General features: G+C 38.1%; 1 protein-coding gene across 1 annotated transcript in view; it reads left to right on the top strand.

Moving 5' to 3' along the window:
- Nucleotides 1-19812, top strand: part of PLD3 (phospholipase D family member 3) — a 21035-nt gene extending 1223 nt beyond the window's left edge. Inside the window, exons 2-12 of the mRNA XM_072431800.1 lie at nucleotides 5153-5207; nucleotides 6561-6629; nucleotides 7261-7415; nucleotides 7775-7958; nucleotides 8672-8792; nucleotides 9319-9446; nucleotides 10106-10306; nucleotides 11391-11530; nucleotides 12849-13014; nucleotides 13670-13769; nucleotides 14845-19812. Of these exons, the coding sequence (XP_072287901.1) occupies nucleotides 5181-5207; nucleotides 6561-6629; nucleotides 7261-7415; nucleotides 7775-7958; nucleotides 8672-8792; nucleotides 9319-9446; nucleotides 10106-10306; nucleotides 11391-11530; nucleotides 12849-13014; nucleotides 13670-13769; nucleotides 14845-15041 (1488 nt within the window). The 5' untranslated portion in view covers nucleotides 5153-5180 and the 3' untranslated portion in view covers nucleotides 15042-19812. The remainder of the gene's footprint in view (nucleotides 1-5152; nucleotides 5208-6560; nucleotides 6630-7260; nucleotides 7416-7774; nucleotides 7959-8671; nucleotides 8793-9318; nucleotides 9447-10105; nucleotides 10307-11390; nucleotides 11531-12848; nucleotides 13015-13669; nucleotides 13770-14844) is intronic.
- The last annotated feature ends 7489 nt before the right edge of the window (nucleotides 19813-27301 follow it).

Genomic DNA, 27301 nt, shown 5'->3' with positions numbered 1-27301 from the left:
TATATATGTGACCGGGACATGCGCGGATATCCCTGTGGTATATATGTGACCGGGACATGCACTTATAATGCGGTGTTTATTTATATAATGTGTTTGTGTGGTCAGAACATACACTGATATCATTGACCTATCTATGTGACCGGGACATGCACTGACTTTGCGGTGTTTATATATGTGGTCAGAACCTACACTGATATCCCTGTGTTATATAGATGTATGTAAGCAGGACATGCACTGACACTATGACTGAGATATATGTGGCTATGGTATGTACTGATACTACCGGGACATGCACTGATATTTGATTCTGATGTTTGTATTTTGCTCTCTCATTCTATATTCTGTTGTGGTTTCCATCTCATGGACGATCTCTGTTTTGCTTCCATTGGCTGTACATTGTGTTGGAGTTGCATTGGGACTTCCTATAGATGTGAATGTCTGCACAATGCAAAGGAAAGTCATGCCATGCCCCGCAGTGTTTTGTATGATGGACACTTGTTAAAGTGACAGGTGCTCTTTATAAGAAGCATTATGATTTCTATGTACTGTTAACTGGAGTGGCCTCATATTGCAGCTTTGGTGTTCAAGTAGCCCATTGGTCTATAGAAGAGGAGAGAATTGCCACTACGGTGACAGTATGGGGTATTATTATTATTATTATTACTACACAGTATTTATATAGTGCCAACATATACTGCAACGCTGTACAAAGTCCATAATCATATCACTAGCTGTCCTTCAAAGGGGGCTCACAATCTAATGTCCTTGCCATAGTCATGTTTGTTTAATACAGTCTAAGGTCAATTTTTTTGGGGTGAAGCCAATTAACCTAACTGCATGGTTTTGGAATGTGGGAGGAAACCAGAGTACCTAGAGGAAACCGACGCAAACGCAGGGAGAACCTGCAAACTCCATGCAGATAGTGTCCTGGCTGAGATTCAAACCTGGGACCCAGCACTGAAAAGGCCGGAGTGGTAACCACCGTGCTGCCCACGTAAGAGTAGGACTTATTTCTGGTCAACTTAACGGTTGGCTGCTGCCAGGTGTACAGCAAACTGCTATTCCAGAAGCTCCAAACTGCACTGCATGCACCTAATGCAATCCCTATTTAAATCCTGTTTATTATTATTAATATTATTATTATTAATAATAATAATAATCCATTGCTTTTAAATTTGCAGTTCTTCCTCCAGACCAGAGTGTTGTTTCCAGGAACCTCAGGCATGTTGCTTCAACCTCACCGACACATATATATTACTTGGGCAAAGTACAGGCTCCATGTTAATAATATCAGTGCTATAAACATATGCTCATGGTCCGCTCCAGTCTTCTTTGCTTTGTGCTGTCACTCTATTCCAGTAGAGGTTTATACCTGAATGACTGCTGTGTACTGCTATGGAGGAGAATACAGCAGAGTGCTGCTCGCTCATCTTTCCCCGCTCCCTTCTCCATAGTACTCATTCCTTATCATAAAGGATCATTTCCAGGAACAGCGATCTTGCGTGTGTACATAGCCGCTATGTACATGGCAGATTTTTGCCCAAGACAACCACCACCGTTCATCTCGTGCAGCAATCATCTGACATATGTACGTAGCCTTGCAGAAACTAGAAGAAAGGTGTACAGGAAATTACATTTATTTGACCTATCAGTAGCCAGCCTCCTCTTAGTTGGGAAATAAAGGTGTCAAATGCAAACATCAACATTATTCCCCACCAATGTTCAATATAAATATACTAATACAAATCAAATGGTGCCTGGTGGTAATCCAAGTAAATGTTCACTATGGGGAGAGATAGTTTACCTGGCCCTGCACCTATTGATTGGTTTGTGGCCAGATGACTAAGATGTGTACATGGTTCTCCGTCTGTATATTATGCTTTCTTATCTGTATTTTCTGTCTTTAGTCACACGATTCATGCTTTTATTCTTGGTCAACGCCTACCTGAGTTGCTAAATATTAATGTAGCAAGACTGCATTCCTATTCAGATCAAGTATGATGGTGAAACATGTGCGTACGTTCCACCCTTTATGCTGCAAACATGGTCAGAAATCTAAAACCTAATGTAATGCCAGCACTTTTTTTTTAATATGTAATATGAAATGGGGACCAATTTCACATCATGTTCTGTCCTGATAATGGTTACCCGGACAAAGAGAGTTCATCTTGCTAGTGGGGGCACAAAGTAATAAAAAATAACTAAAAAAGTTGTGGATTTGGATACACATTAATGTAGATCAGATATTTCCCATCAAGATTAGGGATTCAGCAGTCTTTCACAAACTTTTTAGAATGGGGGGGGGGGTCACTTAATATACTTTTCAGGTCTTAGGGAACTTCTCCACAAATTACAGTATATTAGTGTGGTGTCTCCTACTTTGCTGGCCAGTGGGAAGAATGTCACCCTTACAGATGTTGGTGTCAGATAATCTGACCTGAAATTGCTCATTAGTAATCTTTGAAGAAACCTTGGTTGAGAAACTCTGCTCCAGAGGTTATTAATAATAATATTATTATTAATAATAATAAACAGGATCTATATAGCGCCAACATATTATGCGACGCTGTACATTAAATAGTGGTTGCAAATAACAGACAAATACAGACAGTGACAGGAGGAGGAAAGGACCTTGCCCGAAAGAGCTTACAATCTAGGAGAGTTTGGGTTCCCTGAAATATGGCTGATTGAATTAGAATATTCCTATATATTTCTGGGGCTGACATCACTTGGTAAAGCCAGCTGCATGACTCTTTTGAAAATGTAGTGCAAAAAAAAAGGGAGCCTTGTTATAGGAAATGGGGCCACAGTTCTATCGATCCCACTGCAGTCTACACCTGCTGCCCGAAGGGTTCGATTTTTTTTTTTTTTTTTTTTTTTTTTTTTGCTTGCTTTAAAAAAAATAAAAACGACCAAAACCACTTTTTTATGTTATTATATTTTTTTTTTTTTTGTTATTTTTTTTATACATTTGCAGGCACCCCTGGCAGTGTTCTCATTTCCCCTAGCCTTTTCAATGTCATTTTCTGGATAGCATGGTCTGTAAAGGTGGCAAATGTAGGCATGCTGCACATTCACAATAACCTGACAAACCCACTCGGTGACAGAAAATACCAATACATGGAATATCAATCCCTATTAGATGACATGTTGGCTTTGGCATGGGTGTCTTTTAAAGGGATTTCATAAAGGGGGAATAATGATTTTGTAATGGGAGAAAATGACATTCTCATTGGTTGCTGTGGGTTTTTGTAATTGGCACAATGCCGGTGCAATGTGCTGTGTCATGATTTCAGAACCAAGAACAGACCTTTCTTCAGCTGATACAAGAATGTGTTGCAATCAGAACAACCACCAGTCCATGTTTTGCTGACTAAAGTGATGAATCAACTAAGATCAGACAGATTATGCATATTTTACTTCCCCATAGTAGAAGAGCACATGACTTGTAGGGCACAAACTTAATTACTGCTGACGTCTGGGTGGCTGCTGACCTGATTTTAAAATTACTGGTTATTATCCTAAACCGTTGGCTCTTATATAGTCACTGACCCAGGACAAATTTGCATATAAAGAACGTTGGGGTAATGGATAAAATCGGCACACTTGTTCTAGGTTAGGCCGGGTTCACGTCTATGAATTGCAACGTTTGCCACAAGCATTAAAATAACACCCAAAGCACCTTGATCGCCAGCCTGAAGTGCATTCTGTTGCTTCAATGGGTTGCCTGATCATGCCATATGGAAGCTGCACATGGTGGATACATGGATGTAAACCCAACCTTAACATTTATATTAAAGCAAATGTCATGTTTCTTTCAATTTTGGATGAAGTAGGGAGGGTTAGACTCTCTGTAGAGTTTTTGTCACTGTCTGCTGAGGAGGTTTGCCCCTTTAAATCTTCCTGATGATTATTATACCCTAGCCTTGAAAGAGAATCTGACATTTTAAAGTTTTCATCAAGGCAATAGGCCTGATTTATTAAAGCTCTCCAAGGCTGGAGAGAATACACTTTCATCAGTGAAGCTGGGTGAACCAGCAAACCTGGAATGGATCTGTTCCAGGATTCAAAACATTTGCTAGCAAATAGATTTCTTCAAATTTACTTGCTATCCAGGTTTGCTGGATCACTCAGCTTCACTGATGAAAGTGTATCCTCTCCAGCCTTTAATAAATCAGGCCCAATAGGGGAGGGAAAAGGGGGGGACACCTGTTGCAGACACAACTCTCTGGAGTGAAAATGTTTGTTTATGTTGCAGAAAGTAAAGAAAAAATCCCATAGTTGCTGGCAGCAAAAATTATTAATATTAAACTGCATTTATAAAGCTCCAAAATATTTCGTAGGGCTGTACAATAAATAAGGGTTGCAAATGACAGATTGATACAAACAACAAGAGGAAGAGACCACCCCTTACAATCTAACCTGATGGGGTTTAAATGCGTTTCTGTTCTATACAAATGTACAGAAAAGTTGTGGCTGGGCATGCTTACTTTTATAAGGGACCTAATCGTTTGGGTGCTGTACTGAGGGCAGAGGGCAGGGGAGGGTAAGTATGAGCTGCCCATTAGACAACAATAGCTATCATTCAAACTTTTTTAAAAAAAAAACTGTTTTTTAGTAAGTGTCAGCCAACCAAAAAATGGAGGACCTCCACGTTCCTCATGTCTGCTCTTTGTATTTTAAGTTCACTTAAAGGCGCCTTTAAGTGTGTAAATAACATTAATTTTCTGGCATTCTATGGGCACTTCCGAAGATTAGTCACTGGGTCACCATCACCCAGTCACATGATGAGCTGCTGGCTTAGAGTGATCACACAGCCTGCCGGGCAGGAACTGCTTGGTAGCTGTATGGACTTTCACAATTATGTAACTTCCCTGTATGAAAAAAATGTTTCTGTTTTACATAAAGTGTATAAAGGGAATGAGTTTGCTGGCATTCATTTGGATATTACTGCTACAACCAGAGGTTCTCTTCTCATGTGAAATAATTTTGCATACGCACCATTATGCGAGTACACTCCTGCTGTAAGACCCTCCTGGCTTGTTAATAATTTTAGTGCATCACATTTGTTGTATTATAATGAAATCTGGTTATAATTATTTTAAACTAGATAAAAATATAAATAATAATTTATTACTTTGTGTTCTTTCAGAACAGTCAATCAGTGATCGGGGAACAAAATGAAGCCGAAAATTGTGTACAAACCAGTGAGTATTTGTCAGGTTTCATGCTATCATTCCTGTGTATTTCTGTATGTATTGCCAAAATAATTTTCACATATAGGACATAGTGGATGTTAAAGAGAATGTGTGGTCTTTGCAATTTACTTATTTTTTAGTTATGGGCAAAAAAAGATCAGCTTGGAAACAATGCTTCCTCTGTGCGGTTGATATCTAATCTCAACCGTTGTTAAGCATGGTGGATGAATTCGGCTCAATGAAACGCTGAATGCCTGCTTGTGGTTATTATACTTTATAAGAAAAATATAATAAAGCAAGTGCCTTAAAATGGACGTGCCTCTGTCCCTTGAATATACAGCACAAGGTAAAATCTTGTGGCAGATCCAAAATTCTTGTACTGATGCAAGATTATTAGGGCAGAGTGAAGAAACAGTACAGTAATGTAAAATATTTTCGGAACAAAGTAATTTATACTGGGCAGCTGATAAATAAAGCCTTTTTGTATCCTACTGCTGGTGATATTAAGCCAAAAAAACATTTATAGGAAACGCTTGACATATAGGAAGAAGGATGTGCAGGACTGTGAAGAAGACCAATTTATGATAGTGGAAATTGATGGAAATCGTAGTATTTGATCTTCCTTCAGCCAGAAGAAATGAAGCTGAAAAGCAACAACATGAAGTTAAAATATAATATACCATGTTTTCCCTAAATAAATCCCTTAAATATTAGAGGACTGTCTAGATTAGGGACCGAAAGCCTGAATTGTAGGCAGACCCAACTGTTCTAGGCTTCATAACTAATCCCATATTGGAAATACCTTGCAAGTGTTTTCCTTTAGATAACCCTATGACTGAGGTGCCCATTGGCTTAACAGGGATGGGGCTATGTTTTACAGTGGTTGGACTATGCATTTGATCACTCTTTGTTGTCTATGGCACATTTTGAAGAGAATGAATTAAAATGAGTATTTTGTATCTATATTGAGCAAGTTGGAAAGATGTGGAGGAACCCTAATAAGAAAGCGACCAAGATTGAATTGGAAGCAGAAACGTGTCTAGGCTAAAACACAGAAGTGATATTATCGAACACCTATCTGGATGATGTGGCTTTTATGTTTTTTATACAGTAAATCTGGTTTCAGTATGACAATTTGCACTGACTCAAAATAATTGTTAGACTTAGGGGAGTCTGGATAATGAGAGCATTCATATACTAGATAAAGTGTATATTGAGCACAAATTTCTGCCTATGATAAATCTGGTTTGATATTATTTACATTAGCATATCCACGTGCATACTGGAATTGAGTATGATAGATAAATCATTTATCATGTGGATTGCATGCTCTTACTATATATTTTTTTTTATTTTTTTTAGATTTCCTCTCCGGAGGAACAGGACCCTGTGGCTGTGCAAATGGCTCAACTGCAAAATGATGCACGCAGGGTAAGTCTACAAGGACAGATGCCAGCGCCAGACAAAATAGAACACTTCTCATCTAGAACTGTCTTCATTAGGTCTGAATATTCCCGACTGGTGCAACAAGAAAGTGCAGCTTCTGTTCCCACTTTCTGTAGCTGGCAAAGTTTTACAGTAGTATTTGCAATCACCATTGCTTCTTGCCTATTTGTGGATTTGGCAATAAGCTGAAGTTGAATAGGCACCAGGCTCTTCCTTTCCCAGTCTTAGTGCAGCTGTGCAGAGGAAATAAAGAGACTTTCGATAAAAGTGAAAATGAACTGTTTTTGTTTTTTAAATTATTTTCATGACAAGGTTGCTTTATATTGAGAACGAGTTAGATGGGTTCTATGTAAAAAGTCTTTATAACTTGTCTGTATGGGAATAAGGAACACTTATAGAGTTCATGAAGCTTACCAATCCTACCTACTTATAGTAGAGCTAAAAAAATCAAAAGACATTTTGTTATAGAGAAAATATAGAAATGTTAATTATGCCTAAGCAGTAAAAATCAGTGCATTTCTGCTGTCAGTTGTAGAATTCTTGTAATTTGTTATTACAGGCTTGGTCTTTTATGTTAAAGAGAATGATATTATAGTGATTTTCCTTTTCCTTTCAGTATTACCGCTGTGCCCTTGTTGTCGCCTTTATGGTCACAATGCTGTTCTGTCTGATGGCTGCTCAGCTTCTTCTGTTTCCGCTGCTCTGTACAAGCTCCACAATGGAAACGGAGACCATAAATAGCCAGGACCAAAGGTGTAATGACCCCTGCAAGTAAGTGATGGACTACAAAAAATGTGTAGTAGAGAGTTCTGGGATTCAGGTACAATACTGGGTGGATTTGTGTACTAGATCTTGCACACCCCATACAGTTACCAGATCTAAAGATGGTGGGTGCTGTAGTAACTGATCAATCCTATATCCATTCCAAGTTTGTTGTCTCACCTAGGTTTACATATGATAGAACCAATGTATCAAAATTGCCCCATTTATTAAGTAAAAATAACCTGTGTGGGGAAATCCTTGGGATTTTACACTGAAGCTATGCTTGTACAAATCAGTGAACACTCTGCTGGATGGGGTAGTGGAAACTCGTGCTTATAAAGTGTGTTGTTCTTTCTATACTTTCTTAGTATGGTTCTTGTGGAGAGCATACCGGAAGGGATGGTTTATCCTGAAAATACCACCTCCAACCCATCTGTATTCCAGACTTGGATGACACTATTAAATGAAGCCAAGAGCAGTGTGGACATTGCATCTTTCTACTGGACACTGACCAACAATGACACTCATACACATCATCCCTCGGCTGAGCAGGTAAAAAACTGCAGACTGAGTATATGTCGGCATTACTAAACAAACCTATTTCTGTTGTTTTTTTTTTTTTTTTAAAAGGAGCCATTTTTTATATAATTATTAACTGGAAGATGCAGTTTTTCCTTTCTGCACCACTACTATCTTGGAGTAAGAGGATCATTGTAGTAAACACTGTGCAGTTTTACTATGTAAGTTGTAAAGTATTGCATATGTAACGAGCAAATATGGTTTCCTTTATAAACATACATTTGCAAATTATAAATAGAAGTTAGGTTTTGTAAGACACACATTTATGAGATTTTTATTTTTGGTACTCAAATGATCCTTTACTAAAGAAGAAAAATGTATACATGAAGGTTAATGAATAATATCTGGTGACCTTTATGTTTATAGGGAACTATTGACTCCACAACCGATTGTTCCCAGGTATCAGACAATTGGCTGGGTTTTTGCATTGGAGGTTCTTAGTTTGCCTTCTCTGCTATAGGTGAACGTTTACATTTATGGAACACTTGTTGACAGTCAAACCTGCAGGCACAGCCTAACAATTCAAACATTTGTAAAAAACTTTGCATTCTCCATCTGTCATTTAGGACAGTTGGCTTGGTATAGTATTACTTAATTGGTCTTTGTCCTGAGGGTCCTCATATATGGAAATAAAGTTGTTTAGTTATAGCTGTCTTTACCAAAAACAATTTTCTTTTGTTGAACAGGGGGAATTAATACTACAAGAGCTGTTGAAACTGAAGCAGCGGGGTATCACCTTAAGAGTGGCAGTCAATCCATATAGTTCCACCAAGGAAAATGCTGACATTGATGCTCTGAGGAATAGTGGTAAGTCCCCATTATTTTAAAATTGACTATGTTACTCTCTGGTCACATGGGACATTACAGGTTTTAAAAGTTGACTTTTGTCTAATTCAAAGGCATTGCTCACTCGCATTTCTTTCAGCAAGGGAACAGTAAGGAGCAACACCAGCCATTGTGGGAAGGGCTAGAATTTTGACATCTTCATTATGATATCAAAAACTCTAGGGGAGATGTAATGGATATTACTTGTCCTGGTGGCAGAAGAGTAAGAGGAGCTTTCTGAAATGAGTGCATTTTTTTAAAGTTAGACGTCTGCCTTTGTTTCAGAACCAACTATTAGTTATGCAATTTTGCTCTGTCCCAGTAAAAACACTTCCTAAGATAGGTAATTGAAGAAGACACAGATAGTATTAAAAACCTTGTAGACATTTTGACACGTCTCTGTTGAAAAAAAAAAAACAACTGACATTCTTAATAGCAGATACGTTCACTGTTTTGTTCTATTGAAGTTATTTATTTTTTATTTGCCATTTTATCCTATTTATCCTAGGAGCTGAAGTTAGAGTTGTGGACCTGCCCCATCTCACTACCGGTGTGCTGCACACAAAGTTCTGGGTGGTGGATGGCAAGCACTTGTATATTGGCAGTGCTAACATGGACTGGAGATCATTAACACAAGTAAGATGTTATGGGGTTCATTTTACAATATAAAAAAAAAAAAAAAAAAAAAAGTTGAAGCAAAGCTGAAACTTTCGTGGAGAGTGCAAATCTGCAGAATTCCAGGGCAGTAAGTGAGGAGTGTGGAAGCAACTAAATTGCCATGAGAACCAGGGGACTAGTGTTTTCAGTATAGGTCATCAATGACCGTTTCTATGTATTCACTCAGCGCAGGTTTTCTTAAATCAACTTGAAATTTGAATGGTTAGCAGCCCACATTTGTAATCGGCAGGAGATTTTAAGAAAACATCTTATGATAGAAATACACAGGCTGGTATTATTATACTTTTTATAGTTCCCTCGATGTCATGCTGCTTCTCTGGCTTTGATACTTTATTCATCACTAATGTGGAACAAGTTTGTAGACCAGGGCTAGGTTTCGATTTTGCTATGCTGCATTTTTGTTCTACATGAGTGACTTTGGTACTGAAGTAAGAAATGGCTGGATAATTAGAACTTTTAGAGGGAAATCAGTGGTGGAGCCATGTGTCTTATGAAGCGTTTCCTTTAACTGGGGTAAATTTTAGATTTATTTAGTAAAATGTATAAAACCTGCTCTAAAGTTTATATTGCCTCAGTGGTGTTGGGGGATAGAATTGCAATATCTTTTTCTGTTACAGGTGAAGGAATTGGGTTCAACTGTCTATAACTGCAGCTGCCTAGCCCAAGATTTGGAGAAAATCTTTGATGTCTACTGGACGCTGGGAATACCCAATGCAACCATTCCTTCCCCATGGCCGGACAAATTTTCCACTATCTACAATAAGGACACACCTATGGAAATGAATGTGAATAGTACAGAGTCCTTAGTCTACCTTTCTGTAAGTAATGCACAGTAGGTTACGGTTTGCAAGTTTTAATCTAGATAGTTGAATGTAATGTTTTTGGTCCCATGTTCATTAATATAGAATATTCTAAAAATGGGAATACTCTAAAAGTATTTAGCATAAAGCACGTATACCATAAAGCAAACGTTTAACATACTGTAGCTCCTGTGTCCTTGGATATGGTTAGTTTTCTTTCGTAAGGCCTAAAGATATACCAAAAGGCATTCAAAGGAATATTATTAGAACAGAAAGGAGAAAATCTGAGAAGTTTATTTTAGGGTTCACATACACTTGAAATGTGTGTTTCTATTATTTGATTGTTTCCTCGGCAGTAAACAGGTTGTGGTTCCAATTCTGTAAAATTACCTTCTTTAATAATCTCTTGGGAATCTCCCTTTTAAAAATGGTATATGGGTATATAGTGGGTTTATGTAATGTAAGTGTGCAGGGACATCATTATTGCATTAGGCAGAAACCTGTGCCAAGGAAAATAGCAGGGTTGTCTTGATGTCTTTGATCCTCTTCCAAAAATGATAGTTACCTGGCCAACATGCTAATCATAGGATTTTAAGTATTTTAGGTCACTGACCTCCATCAAGCATACAGTAAAGCAATACACCAGATCTACATTCTGGGACAATAAATGTAAAAGGATCTGTAAGCCATGACTCAACAACCGTCCCAACCTCTATTATACAAGTGGATAGACAATAGATAAGGTTGAGGCCCTTTTTTTTTTTTTGCCCAAGGGTTCTGCTGCAGGGGATTGGGTTGCATCTTCCAAAAGCAGCATGTCACTTTTGTCAACAAAGTCGTTGCCTGAAAATCTGTGCTTCTGCCAGTTTCTCTCCTGCCCACACAACAGCAGCTTTGCTTTGTGCCCAGTAGCTGCCAGCCACATGGTATGTCACTTCAGGTCTGAAAGAGCCCTAAATCTTTAATGAAGGCATAAAACAAGGCAGTACTTGTTTTTCCTGCCTAGTTTATTTAAAGTATGCTATGTTCATGTATACTACAAGCTTATTTAAAGGACTATTGGTTTACTTACTAAAGTTATAAACCTATCTCTCCCTCCCAGAGCTCTCCTCCACCACTTTCTGCAAAGGGAAGGACGGGAGACATTGATGCCATTTTAAATGTTATCGATGATGCCAAGAGGTTTGTCTACATTTCAGTCATGGATTACAATCCCACAATGGAGTTCAGTAAAAACAAAAGGTAATATTGTCATAATGTTTTGTAATGCTACACAAATTTATACTACATATTGGTACAATACAGCCTAACCTGAACATTTAAAAATGGCGTAGCAGCCAAAGTACTAACTTTCCTATTGTGTAAAATATTCTTTCTACTCTTAGATGTTCCCAAAGTTCTGGTAACAAATAAACCTGAGCTTGCATTTCGATAGACCAGCAATTCCCACTTCCACATATCTAAGACGGTCCACGATTACTGTAATTTATACACGTGCTGGGACCAAACTGCGCAAATTGTGCGTTGCAGTGAGAAATTGTTTAAATCTTTTGCAGTCTTCTGAAAGCATTACATGAGGTGTAGTTCTGACAGCAGTCTATCACAAAATGACAGTGACTGCACTGCATAAGTTTTAGCTAAAGAATTTTGATTTATCTTTGAGTGAAATTATGTGAATTTTGAAATAAAAAAGGGTTGATGTGTTAATTTATAGAACATTTTAAAGGGGTATTTCTACATTATGAAGTATATTGCATATACAATTTGCTAGATTGAAAAAAGAGGACCCAGGACAGCTAGGGTTTAGGTGAGGCAAGCAAGTATATTGTAGGGTACATTTTGTATCAAAATAAAAGGTGAATTTCCTGCTATATAAAACAGAAAAACACAGCTTTTTCAGGCTAGCAGCACGTCCTGCATGCCGAACTCTGCACAGATTCAAACCTCTCCTCAATGTTATACAGTTTCCATATTGTGAAATCAATAACCTGCAACCACTGTGGGGACATTTCTCCATGATAATCTTAATCTGCCTTAAATTGTAAACAAACATTCCTAAATTTCCTGAGGAAGGTGAAACGTGTCGGCATACGAGACATTTTTCTCTTTTCCTAATGGTATTATAGGGTGAATTCGTATATGAGAAAAGACCGTCTAAAAAGCTGTTTCTCTGTTTCATATACAAAAAAAATTCTCCTTTGATACAAAATTTGCGCTACAATATACTCGCTTTCCGCACTTAAATCCTAGCTGTCCTTGGTTCTCAACCTACAATTTATAGGGGGTGGCCCAAAAATTTGAGGAATGCGTTTAGCATCATTTACAAGATATAAAATGTACCATTTAAAACTGACAGGTGGTATGTAGAACATTATTACAGAATCTCAAACCAGCAGCTGTATTGAAATGTGGAAGAGATCCAGTTATATGAATTGCACAGCGAATCTAACAAGCAATCCCGCAGTGTTTTGTTATTTTTTTCCTGTATTTCTCAACATTGATGCACAAGTTTTTTCCTGCATTTCTCTATATTGATGCACAAATTTTATACATATTTTAGGTACTGGCCAGAAATCGATAATCATCTAAGGAAAGCAGTTTATGAAAGATATGTAACTGTGCGACTCTTGATAAGCTGCTGGGCACATTCAAAGCCATTCATGTTTCCCTTCTTGAACTCATTGGCAGCTCTGAACAGTAGCAAGCCCCATTACAAAGTAGACGTGGTAAGTTGTTTTAAGCAGGGTAGAGGGAGTGGTAACTGTAAAAAAAAAAAAATGACCGCAAAAAGGAGTGGCAACTTAAAAAAATGACCGCAAGAAGGAGTGTCTAGGAACACTGCTGCTAAAAAGGTTTTCAGTTGTTTGCTGGGTAAAAATATATGACGTGATCTCCATGTATAGCATAATGCAACATAATACTGATAAACATATTTTGTTCTTTTTATAGGGTTGCTGCTGGTTCATGAATTGATACTTGGGCACAGGTTTACTTTAAAGTGAACATGTGCCGCCACTATGGTACCCTAAAAGAATTTTTATATTCTATGCAGTAAAACCACTTTAAAAGCAGTGTGGTCAAAAGTGTTCTGAAGGACAGCAGATGACCAATTTTCCTTTGTGACATGTGGCAGAGAATCTCTAAAAGGTTTCACCCAACACTCATAAATTAATGTCACTATCTCCACCCCGCTTCTTCCAGGTGCATAGGGGCTGAAACTTTTGAAACAACAAACCCAATAGCACTGATTCCACTTTTTTATAGGAAGGCCAGGCCTAGAAATTTAGATTTGAAATAATTTTAGGATGATGCAAGTGTTGATAATCTGTAAAATTCTATTTTGATACCACTTTTTATATTCCCTGACCTCTTGTTTTGCAGAAACTCTTTGTGATTCCTGTGTCCCCTGATCAGAAATCCATCCCCTTTGGTAGAGTAAATCACAACAAATACATGGTGACAGACCGAGTGGCATATATAGGTATGTATAAGCTCTTCTTGGCAGGGTCCTCCCCTCCTCCTGCGTCACTGTCTGTATCCGTCTGTCATTTGCAACCCCTAATTTATTGTACAGCGCTGTGTAATATGTTGGTGCTTTTTAAATCCTGTTTAATAATAATAATGTATACCTAGCAGTTAAGTTATGACTTTGTTCCATTAATACTTGTTCTGTATAAACAGGTCAAAATAAAAGACACCTTGCTTTTTCAGAAAGGGATAAAGAATAACCGCCTTTTTATTTCTCTTAGTAAACTACACAAAGATGACCAAATGACATCAAAATTGTGTTTCAATACCTATTGAAATTTAGAGTTAAATCTCAACTGAACCTTCAATTTAAATCAACTAAATACATTCCTCATGCATCAAAACGAAAGGTGTTTTGTTTACAGTAAAGTCTGTCTCCTGCCAGTGTTCTATAGAGGGAGGACCTCTGGTTTCTGTGTAGAAACCATGGTCTCTCTGTAGAGTTCTGACCTGCTTCCTACAGAGTCATGGCTATACTTTTGTAACCCGTAAAGCTCATACTGCCTGTTAAGTGGAGAGCTCTCATTTTGACTCGGCAGGAGGCATGTCAAGTCAACAGGGAAAGATTACTGTTTACCCACAGAGTGAAAGCTTCTTACTCTGCAGCATGCTGATAGAACACAGGTTAATGTATTGTAACTGATTTACATGAAAGACAACATAAAAAGACTTTGAACATGTTTTCTTTTTATGCACCTAAATTTATTTAAAAGTTCAATAGGGTTTAAGGTTGGCCTATGGCTTCCCACCTTTTAATTTCTTTATTGGCGCATTATTGTGTTGCGCATTTTTTTAACCAATGAGGGGCTTGGGAAATGAATGGGATGAGGTCCATAGCAAAATGTAACCTTCCTTGTGCATTTTTTTGGGTTTAGAGTTGTGTTAGTAGTAGGGACCACGCCAAGTTTCAAGGTGGCAAAGATTTACATGTTCTTGGAAAGCCTTCTAATACAGCATATGGGGCCCTGTATAATTCATATATTGTTATCCTCTTGATTGTTTTTGACATTGTATTTTCAACTTTTTAGGAACCTCCAACTGGTCTGGAGACTATTTCACCAACACTGCAGGATCTGCACTGGTAGTGAATCAGACCTGTGCCACCAATGCCACAAATACAATGCAGAAAAAGCTTCATGATGTATTCATGAGAGACTGGACTTCCAATTACAGCTACCCCATTCACTCAATGATTGGCTTCAAGAAGAAGTGCCTCTTCCAGTGATTTTTCTTGAATGTGATCAGTGCAACACCCAGGACCTTCCTTACAGCAGTGATGACTAGAGATGAGCATGTTGGTCTGCTGAGATTGATATTGAACTCTTATTGGAATTACATGTGATGGGGAGATATCTGCTGTGAAGTTTTATGTAATGCAAGACTATTTTTGTAATACATTTTTAGTGGTGTGGGGGATATAGAGGGTTGAATATAGTTCCTTAGGCACTGGATTCCATGCGTGTCCATTCTAATGCACCTGAAAGGTAAAAAAACTGCTATCCTCTCATACCCAGAAGCACTACAAAATTGAAAGAGTGTTTTGCCTTCTCCATCCTCCATTGGGTCTTCTCTAGAAATAGAAGTTCTAACTAATTACATCAATTTATTATGGAGGCATGCATCTTATTTTTCCTTGGTAATCTTACCACCTCTATTTACACGGTCTCTGGAACCACCATATAGGCTGGAAGAATGGGGTACATATGATCACATTCTGGTAGTGAAGAAGGCTAATGTCCAGGTCACATCTTTATTTGTCTCTTTTTGTGGTATACCTCCAAGGCACTTATATTCTCGAAAATGGACTGTAACAAACATACACACTGACTTTAAAAATTACAAAAGAGTTTGTTTAGTTCCTGATCTGACATCTTAATATATTACAAACAGGAAAACTGGCGTCAGTGTCAGTTTGTTTGAGCTACAGAAAAAAATTGTATTGTACTGAATCTTTCCCTGACTAATTGTTTGTGACAACTGTGCCAATTACTGATTTTGTCATTTTTTTTTTTTAGACTGTTACATTGGCTGCTATCTCGCTATTGTAGGTACAGCTTCCTTTCTTCTAATTTAAAACATAGCCTAAAGGACAATCTGATACAAAACCAGCAAGTCTTAATAAAGCAGAGGGCATTCAGATAATTTTAAAGTAAAAAAAAAAAAAATTTACTGCTGTATTTTTGACAGAGCTGGCCTCCTTCAATAAACTTTTTGAATAATGTATAAATGTACTTTAAATATATTTTTAAAGGGCCCTGCAGCGAGTATATGGCTTGTTGAAGCAACAACAAATATTTGCCATGATGATCATTACCTTCAGCAATCAGAACTGAAAATATCATCTCGGTGAATAAAAACGGATGCCTTTCTGAAAATTGTTCATGGGAAATATTGCAAGTGTGCATACATATATTCACTTCCCCTATCTAACTCAAATTCCAAAGAACGAGATTTTCTCTGTGCCTTTACTGACTCTGCAGAACTCTAGCAGTGCTAGAGTGGGTATGAGTGGGCATTTGCCTCTCTACAATGGAGCACTTTTATGCCTGGTAGCCTATCTGCAGGGTAGTAGGTGTGTTATTACTGACAACACTGGGTATTGTCATTATTTGCAGGTAATTGTGTGGCAATCGGAGCGTCAAGTAAACCTGACGGTAAGTACACCTGAGAGTGGATCTGTCTCTTTGTATTTGTACATTGAAACATTTTAACATTTTTTTTAACATTTTGAATCAGGAAGGGAATGATTAGGATCAATGTTGATTTTTTTTTCTGTCTTTTTCCTTTTGAGAAATTCCCTTTCACGTTCTGTCCTTGAGCTACAATAGGAAGTAACATATATTTTTTTTTTTTTTTCAAAATCAAAGCTATTACTGGAACAGGTATATTTTCCTCTCACTCCTTGTCCTGATTACAACAGTCACGTATTCATTTTATGTATGTATGCCATTTTAGAGTAAGATTCCAAGGTTTTACATACTGGGTCATAAGACAAAAAACCTCTGGTCCTTAGCAAGTTTATGGAAACCTCAGTTGTAAAGCAACACACAACAGATACCATTGTGTCATTATTAAATAATAATATAAAAATGAAGCCAAAATGAAGAAGCTATGTGTGAAAGTATGCATGATTCTAAAGCCTATACGACTACTTTTAGCAGCATAAGGAAATAATCATTTTCTCTGTCATTTATCAGTCGCTCCCATTGTTGTGAAGAAACTTAGACCCACTATTTACAACAATGCTTCGGTTTGCTGAGGTTTGCAAGCATTAATTTTGTGCACAGCTTTTTTAAGGTCCCATCACAGCACTTTTATTGGGTTGAGGTATGGAACTTGACATGGCCATTGTGATGTGGCACCTTTGTTATTTTAGTCCTTCAATTATGGATTGCTGGTGTGCCTAAGCCATGCTTCCATATTCTTTTTATAGAAGAGGTTTCTCATGACAAACCTTCCAAACAAGTCCTACTTTTTCAGTCTTTATCTAATTGTACTGTCATGAACTTTTACCATACCATTTAACATGCAGGTTGGGGACTGCAGAAGCTGTGCTGTAGCTCCTGGGATTTTTTTTACAGTTTCTCTGAGCATTTCATTGGGTGAATATTTTTGGCTTGGGGAAAACATTCTTCATTAAAAACAAAATTAAGAGAAACAACCCATAAAATGTCAAACTAAAAACACAGGTTTGGTGCTCTCCATAAGCTAAAAGACTCCACTGGGGTCTGAAGTTCCTGTAAGCATTATGTGGAAAGGACAAAAATGTTATTTTTCCTTCTCCCAAAGCTATGAAAGCATTTTAGAAATTGGAAATGTTAAGGAATGTTCTAATATAAAAAGGTGAACTGCAACATTCTGTATGAACAGCAGAGAGCGCTATTGAACCATTATTGTACACATAATGACAGTGGGGTGATGTGACACCATGTGTGCATGGAAATAATCTTCTGCAGTTTAAAACAGTTTTCTGATTAATATCTGACAAATAGATTTCTTTCATTTGTAATGTTACCCATGATATACATTATTTCATGAGACAAAGAAAAGTAATGACAGGTTGTGTACACATAATAATGCCCATTTTTTCTGGCAAAGATTGTGAAAATGAGAATAAATATAATATTGCTCATTTATTACTATATTATTGTATAGTATACCAGTCTATACTGAAGTAGCTTTATGCGCAGTTGATCCAAAGGAAGAGAAAAACCTTATAAAACACGGTCTAATTTACTCCAAGGGTAAAAATTCCTTCCTGATTCCTTAAAGCAATCAGATCTTCCCTGTATCAAGAGGACACCACAAAATTCAAATTACTTATTGTTATCCTTATGTTTTTAGTTTGTTTAAAAATGTTTGCTCCAAAAGTTCATATCACAAACTTTCATTACCATTGTTGAATTGTGTTTTGGTGCGATGGTGTGAAGGCAACCATGCAATGTGCAATAACTTTAAAAAAAAAATGTTCTTACAAAAATCTATTTAAAAAGAATGGGCAATCTCAATTGATATAGCAAAGGACATTGGTTGGTAATGCCCTTTTTTTGCCACACTGAGCACCACAAGCTTTGTCCAGACCCTCTGATGTTCTAATGTAAATTGACAGGAAGTGTTCCCTAAGAACTAGCAGCTAATGTCTTTTTGCAGTTAGCATTAATTTACTTTAACATGGTTTGTTTGTTTATTACAGTAAAAGAGTGCAACAATTGTGCAGTGCCAGTCCTTTAATATTAGGGGTATCAATTACATTGCACCTATTAACCAGTGTATGACCACCTTTAACATGCTTTTGGTCTTCTACAAGATACATTGCCTGAAAAACAGGGAGCACACAGCCTACCTGATGAAAAGATTAGTTTTGATACATGCATTGTTACATTCCACTATTCTACTTCTTTGCCTTCAGTTTGCTTTGCTGCATCTCACCAATACAGGTAGTCCCCAGGTTACATATGAGATAGGGACTGTAGGTTTGTTCTCAAGTTGAATTTGTATGTAAGTTGAATAGGTACATTATTTTAATAAATGAATTATTTCGAACCTTCCCTCCCCCATAAAGCCTCTGTCCTGCACACAGCCAGTAGGGAAGCCCTATTCGTATCAAGGAGACGTCTGTATATTGGATGTCCTTAACTGGCAGACTACCTGTATACATCTAATGGACAACAATTCCAGTACTAAACTTCATCATAACAAACAAATGATAACCTACCTTGGAGGTTTAAATGGTTGAGGATAGAAGCAGAGTAGGTTTTAGGGGTTCTCTTGGTCAGATCATATGCACTAGTAATAACCTTCCATTCATCTTCACATTATAGAGCTCAGGACTGGCTGCCCAGTCACCTATCATTGCATTGCTGGGCAGGGTAGATTTACCTTACCTGCTGTTCCATTCTCAGAAGTTATTCTTGTGGCAATTGTAATGCAATTATAAATTGCCCTCCTTTAAGTGTACAGGCTTGATTTAAAGCTCATATCCAGGCAAAACTTTAAACTTGGCAAAACTTGGGTGGCCATGATGCCCTGATTTAAATTGAGCATAGCTGAGTAAGGTTTCGGGATGAAGGTGAGTGGCCAAGCTTGAAAGTCAGAAAGAATGTTCCATGCTACTGAACCGATGACAATGCAAGTGTGTGTTTCTCAACGTATGGATGGGTGGACTGCAATGTGTATTTTTTCCAATTCACCTTATATCAAGGATAGAGGACTCGTCCTACCAATATCCCAGGTGTGATATAGAAGTCAAACAACATAATTTAATATGGCTAAATAGACATTTTGTAACTAAAGAGGGAAGTGAGATAGCTGAAGAGAAATGAAAACGGACACATGGAGAATAGCATATCAAGGCCATTTTAAGGGCACCTGTGGTTTTGAATCAATTGATTAACTGACAATATGGGTAGATTAGATATACACTGAGCTTGCTTTTTCATTTATAAATATTTTACTGTTTTAAAGTCATATTTCCAAATAAATCAGCATGTAGAAAACTTTTGGTGTCACTTTTTGTGATGTTCTTAGATTCCAACAAACATATACCGCAACCATACCTAGCTCCCCTTCAACCTAAACTCCTAGCGTTGCCATAGTACCAGGCAATGAAAAAAAAGACGCCGGTAAAATATACTAAAACCCTCATCATTTTTGGTTACAATTTTAGCGTCTACCTTTCCCACCATCAGAAAATCAACTTACCTTGTTTTTTTCATCAGTGCAAACAGAGGTTAGTCTGCTAAATATGCAAGTAAGTATTACATGTTATGGCAAACTTTCACGTTGTCCTAAAACAGTTTCATACAATAAAAACAGTGGTTGCCAACTGGTGGTCTGCGAGAAAATTTTGGTGGTGCGCCCCCGATTGGAGTCAGGAGAAGGACCCCACTTGTGGGCGAAGGGGGGGCACACTAGCCAGAGCAGTGGACCATGTCTCCCATACTGATCGTAGGCTCAGGGCGGTGGGTGGGTTGTGTCAAGAGACCCAACCGCCCCCTCTTCCATTGCAGGCTCAGACCTTTGATGGAAGAGTTAGGTGGTTCTGGCATCATGACGTCACTCTGGGGGAAGTTTCTTCCCCTTTCCGTAACACACAGCTCCTGGTCCATGTGCGGTCCAAAGTGCATTTAGTTGTCCGTAGGTCCGAAAAAGGTTGTCGACCACTGATTTAAAATGACATAAGTATTGAAAACAAATGTATTCTATTGGAACTAACATAATTTATTGAAGTGGTCTTGATTTCAGAATTCTGAAATGTATTGTACATAAAGCTCTATGAAAGCATAATGGAGGGCAAGTTGGTAGTCTGAGCCAGTCAAATTCTGCTGTATGAACATCGAGTGATAAAGAATTAAAAACAGTTAAAAAAAAAAAAAAGAAAATTAATTACCATTATGGTATTGTGTGCTGACCTATCACTGACCATTCAAATGCCAAGGTCCTAGCTGTACAATTTTCCAGGGCTGTGTAATTCTGGAAACTGGGTGTACAAAACCTTTTGGCATCAAAAAAGTGTCTGGAGCGTTAGTGTTCCTTTAATTCCTTCTAGTTTAGAGATAGCCATTTTATAGTCAGTGTTTATTAAAGCTGCAAATTACATGCAACCAGTTACCTCATAGAAGCATGTAGGAGACACTATTTTTTGTAGTGTCGTTTATTGCTAATAAATAATCAGTGAAATAGTCATTTAGCAATTTATGTGGAGATTGCAGGTCCATTCTGTTACATATAAAGGAACAGAGAAAAAAAGGTGCTGTAGTAATCAGGCTTATCTAGGCAGAGATCTATACTGTATGTAGTAACCAGTAGCTACAAATTATCTTTTATTGAGCTGACACTGGAAAATTGAAATCCCGGTTATTACATTTTGCACCTCATTGGCGTACTTTGCACCGCCTTGTTTAATATGCCTGGATGAGAGTGAGATCTCATCAGCTAGAGCGGGGTTGTTAAAACATAAGATACAACATAAACAGGAGGACAACACAAATGATTTTCATCTCCTTGCCCTCTCAGCCTCTAATAACCCCATACAATACAAATGATTTTCCTCTCCTTGCCCTCTCAACCCGTAAAAACCCTACACATACTATGAGATTTCTCCAGAGATGTTAATAAAAAGCAAGAAAAGCCTGGTGCCTGTTAATAACACAGACCTGGGCAGGCAATTTATCTTCCAGGTTCCTCAGAGATACACAGAGATAGGAAAGCATCTTAAAATAGGCCATAAACTACAGTCCCAGCTCTACACTAATTAGTTTCACAGCTTAATGCGGAAGACTTGCAGTCTACGAGCATGGAAGACGTGAAACCCCCTCATTACTGCATGTCATGCAGCCCCTGATGTGCCTGTAGTCACGGATCCCAAAAATCCCTGCTTTCAATCTATGTTATTCTATCTCTCTTTCCTTTGCATGGTTCCTCTTTTATTTTTTTGTTTTTCATGCTGAGCTGTTGTAGAGCTGTGCATTCCACATATATTTTACATGTGTTACCATTCATCCTTATAGTGGATGTTCCTCACCGTAATGGACATCAAAGATCCAACATAAAATGACAATGATGACAATTATTTAGTTCAGGTATTTTCCCTGAAGGAAGTGCTTGTTTGGGGGTAGGACACACTGAACACTTATCCAAGGCCCCCATCTTCTCCTTAGCCCCATTTGACAGAATGGCAGGGTTCATAGGGTGCTGAGCATTTGGTGCCCCCTCTTCTTTTTTGCCTAGGGCTCCATTTTGTCTAAAACCATTAGACAAAGTGGAGGGTACTATTAATGCTAAGACATTTTAGACAATTGTGAACCTGTAAAGCTATGTATACACACCAGTTAAATGTTGCCCTAGACGAGATGATCCACAACAGCACATAGATGAACGTCCAATTGAGGAACAACCACTGTGCATTTTTATGGAGGAGAGCACAGCAGGTTGCCATTGGCTCTTCCTTGCGCTCTTCATTGATCAGAATGGTGCTGTGTGTACAGTACATATTCTTTCATCTGTCACTGAAAATTATCAATAAATATAACTTGCAGTGACAATTATCTAATGTCCATCGGTCATCTCTATGAGCCTTAACCTTGTGACAATTTGGAGCAAGGTTTTGTGTTTCTGTATGGCTATGCCCCAATGCACAAAGCCAGGCCATAAACAAATGGTTAGACACATTTGATGTGGAAAAACTTTGACTCCAGTCTGCAGAGAGTCTTGAACTAAACTCAACAGAACACATTAGGGATGAATTAGAATTGTCGATTGTCTCCACTTTCAACATTAGTACCTGACCTTACAAATGCTTTAAAATCTTGCAAAAAGCCTCCCAAGAAGAGTGAAGACTGGTATAGCCGCTAAAGGAGTTATACATGTGTATGAGGGCAACTCCATATTATTGCCCATGGTTAAGTGACGTCCAATAGGCGCATATAGGCATAGTATTTCATACAAGTTTCTTTTTTGCTATAAGATGACATACATTTGATTTTTTTTTCTTCTTCTTTGTTGATTTTTTTTTCTTATTGGTAGTAACCATCATAGGTGTATCGGTCACAGTAAAATACATTATTTTTATGTATGGAGGTTTTCTCCCAACTGTTTGTTCAAGGATACAGTCTGGTTTAAGTAACCATTGTATGCCTCATCATTTTGTTCCCCTCCCGGCCAGTTTTAAGTCCTTGCTTGCTCACATTTAGGTCTATGGTGATTCAGGTGCAGTGCACTATCCTTGATTCTTGCTTCTGCAGTTTGCCTCTTCTGTGAATGATCCTCAAAAGACCAATAACCCAGCCCAGCTCTTGCAACATTTTGCTCACTCAACACATGTACGGCTCTTTCCAGCCAATGTCCCAGCATAACTGTACAACAGCATATTCACATTCAATAACACTCTTTATTACATCATGAATAGCTTAATTTTATTACTGAAACTATATTTTCTACTATATACAACTTGAAATATGAATTTATCATGTCTGAATGTGTGTTTATAGAAAAAGGAATATCTGTACTTACTGGCATAGAATGACAGTGAGAAAAGAGACTTAATATTAACAGACAATACCTGCCTGCTTCTGTTTCCTGGACTTAAACTTTGTTCCCCTACATCATGGATTCCTAACCTCTTCACATTTACATTTCTTTGTTAAACTGTCAGAATCATTATGATTACCAGTCCCATCAGGTACCACTGTGATTTCAAAATATCAAATATTTAGAGATCCAGTCCCATAACACAGTTTGTTTCTGTGTCTCCAGGGCTATAGATATAGTTTAGAATTCTTGTTCTAAAATGCAAATACAAACAAACCTGTATTTCTGTTTTTTGGGTTGGGTAAGATTGGCCACTCAGAGACAAATAAAGCTTGAAGTCAGCAATAGATATGCCAGTAAGATTATATTATTATACAGGATAAGAGTGAAGATGCCTTTTACATTTGATAGTTGAGGTTTATTTAGCATATATTTTACATTTTGTGGTTCCTTCACTGGGATTTTATGCTTCTCCATGCAATGAAGGCAGATCATGGTTGGGAAAAGAGGCCAAAAGAAACACAGGTACTTGAAAACATCACAGCACCTTGCATCAGTGCTTCTTACAAGAGCTCTCAGCATTGATACAAAATGCCTTAATGGATGGATATGGAAGAGTGGACATTTCTAGGAAGGCTGCATTTCAGTGCAGACTTCTCAAGGAAATCTCCATTTTGTGATGCTGATTATTTAGAAGCACTGAAATCCAATAAATTAAAGGTGTTCTAGGAATTCTAAGGCCTTGGATGAAAAGGCTAGATGATGATAGATGTCATTCAGCCAGGAAATGAGATGGACTCTATTTGAGCTGCCAACACTTTGACATACAATTTTTAAAATCACTGAGTCTTCCCCACTTCACATAAAACCTTGTATACCTTATGGTCTTCTTCTCCCCCAGGACAGTTACATCAGCTTACTTTTGCAACAAATAAGTACAATCAACTCAAAGCTCAAACAGCACTAACATCAGCCTAACCTATCAGTAGTACCATCAGCTCAACATTTCAACCGAGAAGTACTATCAGCTGCTAGAGCAGCACCATCAGCCCTCTCCAATAGAGTAGTACTATCAACTCCCCTCTCCATTAGAGACTTACTGTCAGCTCCCCTTAATACTGTTGAGCTCCCCATTCCAATAGATCAGTACCATCAGCTCCCCACTAACACAGAGCAGTTCTATCAGATCTTTATCTCCAAAACAGTAGCACTATTAGCGCTCTTCTCCATCCGAGTACTACCATCAGCTCCCCTCTTCAACTGAGCAGTACCATCAGATCCCTTCTATAACACATTAGAACCATGAGCTTACTTCTCATACATAGCAGTACTATTAGCTCCCCGTCCCCATCAGAGCAGTACTACCAGTTCCCCTCCTCAACAGAGCAGTACTATCAGCTCCTCTCTCCAATGGAACAGTACCATGAGCTCCCACCTCAAAGCAAAATAGTACTAAAAGATCTACATCCCCAACACAGTAGTACTATTAGCTCTCCTCCCTAAAAGAGTACTGCCATCAGCTCTTTTCCCAACAGAGTACTGCTAGTGCCAGTTCCCCATCAGCTCCCTATCTCCATCAGAGTACTACTACCAGTTCTTTTCCCCAAAATACAGTAATATCAGCTCCACTCTCCAACAGGACAGTACTATGAGCTCCCACCTCAAGTAGAATAGTACGATCAAATCTCCATCCCCAATACAGTAGTACAGTTAGCTCTCCGCTGCAAAAGAGTACAGCCATCAGCTCTACTCTCCAACATGGCAGCATCATCAGTTCCCCTCTTGAACACAGCAGTACCATCAGTTTGCCTCTTTTAGGAGTTATGAATATATGCAAAGTGTAGTGACCCAGTGTATATTTTAGGTTACTGCAATAACAGTTAATATGTGTATGCTTGCTGTTAGTTACATGATCTCGTTATTTGCACTTTCCGGCTCAACAAATCTAATTACATCTGTGTTTTGTACAGACTGTACCTCCTAAAGGAGTACCAATCTAGTTTGTGCCCCATACATTGATATTCCCTGGCCTCAGCACGTGACAGTTTTTTTGCTAAGCCTTTTATTTCTTGGAGGTGTTTATCTCTGTTACAGAGCCCAATGGTTTCTCATTAAATTAATGACACATAACGCTCTCCTGGGTCCCATATTGGACTCCATTTTATTTCATTAGGTTAAGATGGCAGCTGCAACATGGAGTTCTGGGAAACTTTATGATTACTTTTATCATATGAACCCTGAAAAGTGCTTTACAAAAGGTTTAATAGTTTTGTTGTGATGCTGGGTTTAGAGAAGAAGAATTATTGCCACAGGGCATTGCTTTTGTATTGATAAGCTTTTTTCTCAGTAAACACATGACCTTCATGAACATGGTTAAATTGTAAAATATTCATATTCCAAGTATTTCAAATTCTACAGACATAACCATCCTTTTCATTGTAGAAATCAGTTTAATAAGGAAGCAGGGCAACATATTGCAAAAAGCTGCCATTGCGGAGCTCCTTTTGAAAATACTAATTACATGGCATAATGTTGAGGTACTAACATGGAACTAAGAGCAGCAAGTGGGAAATACAGATTTGCATACTTAGAAGTCAGTGACTCAAATAGAAATTAGACTATTTAGTCAGCTAGAAAACCAGGCCACTGTCATTTTTGCAAAAAGATTGGGTCAGCAAATGGCAGCCATCATGTTTTTCTTGGTAGGTCTAAACCCTAGGTGAATGAAACTTAAGTTGCTAAAAAACCATTTAATGAACAATTACCTATTTTATTTATCTACATACACTCACTACAGTATGGACTGCTAATGTTTGCTCTGGAGCGGCTTCCTGAAGTTTAAAGTTTCCATCAGTGTGTTCATCATTAGTAACCCCATAATGACAAATGTCTGAACAAATACCTTCATAGCATTCTTTTAAAAAATCATGGCAATATTTAAGCTGCCCATTTAAAAGAACTGAATTGATATGGTATAGGGGCCTCTAGGAATGTTTATAGCACTTATAGAATCCTATAAATTGTACTTTTTTTTTTGGAGATAGTGGTGCACTACCTAATATGTGACCTTACCTTGGCACTCCTGTACCTACAGTCTTATAGAGAGATGGAGATTAACAGTGTGAAATCTTAGGTATTGCTGCCTCTAACTGTTAGTCCTAAAGCAGAACTAAATCCTGTTTACACTCACCTGTCCCTGATCCATCTAGGCACTGCCATCATTGATTTTTCTTTATTTCGATCTTCAGCCATCCTGACTGGGCCAGGTTGATATGACTTCATTTAGTCCCAGAAGTCTAAAAGGAAGCAGGGATGACCTGGGTATTACAGCCATAACAACAGCTCAGACATTTTGACATAGAGAGCGATCAGGCAAGTAAGTATCTTTTATTCCAGAAAGGACATCAACTGTCCCTTTCTGCAATATAGCCCTGCCTAGTCACACATTTTTAAAGTGGAAGTAGAAAGAGCAGTTTCATGGAGTTCTGGTGCCCTTTAGCTGCCTTTTCTATGAAAGGGATGTCACGGCTTTCAGTCATTTGCTTTTTAGGCTAAGTGGATGTTGACATTTTTAATATGACCATTGCTATGCCAACATGACTTGCCATGTTATGTACTGTAAGTGCTCATTATTACTTTGGGGTTGTCCTGCAGGTGGTCCAATTTAAATTCCAAAAACATACTGGAATGCAGATTACAGAGTGGAATTCAGGTTTAGACCCATTTTGCAAACTATGGTTATTTTCCCCCTCTATTAACTTACTGACACCAAAAGGAAAAGGTACCAATGCATCCATTGCGCTGGCTTGCTGAAACTTATGACCTACTTAGAAATATATGCCAAACACAGAAGTACTTTACATTTGGTCTCCTGCTGCTGTTGCCCATCTGCTTGAAAGTTCAACATGTTGCTTGTTCAGAGATGCTCTTCCCTATTCCTCTGTTGTAACAAGTGGA

Source organism: Pyxicephalus adspersus, chromosome Z (assembly GCF_032062135.1).
Source record: "Pyxicephalus adspersus chromosome Z, UCB_Pads_2.0, whole genome shotgun sequence".
Classification (NCBI taxonomy): domain Eukaryota; kingdom Metazoa; phylum Chordata; class Amphibia; order Anura; family Pyxicephalidae; genus Pyxicephalus; species Pyxicephalus adspersus.
Note: the sequence above shows the minus strand (reverse complement) of the source record. Positions and strands in the feature narration are given on the sequence as shown.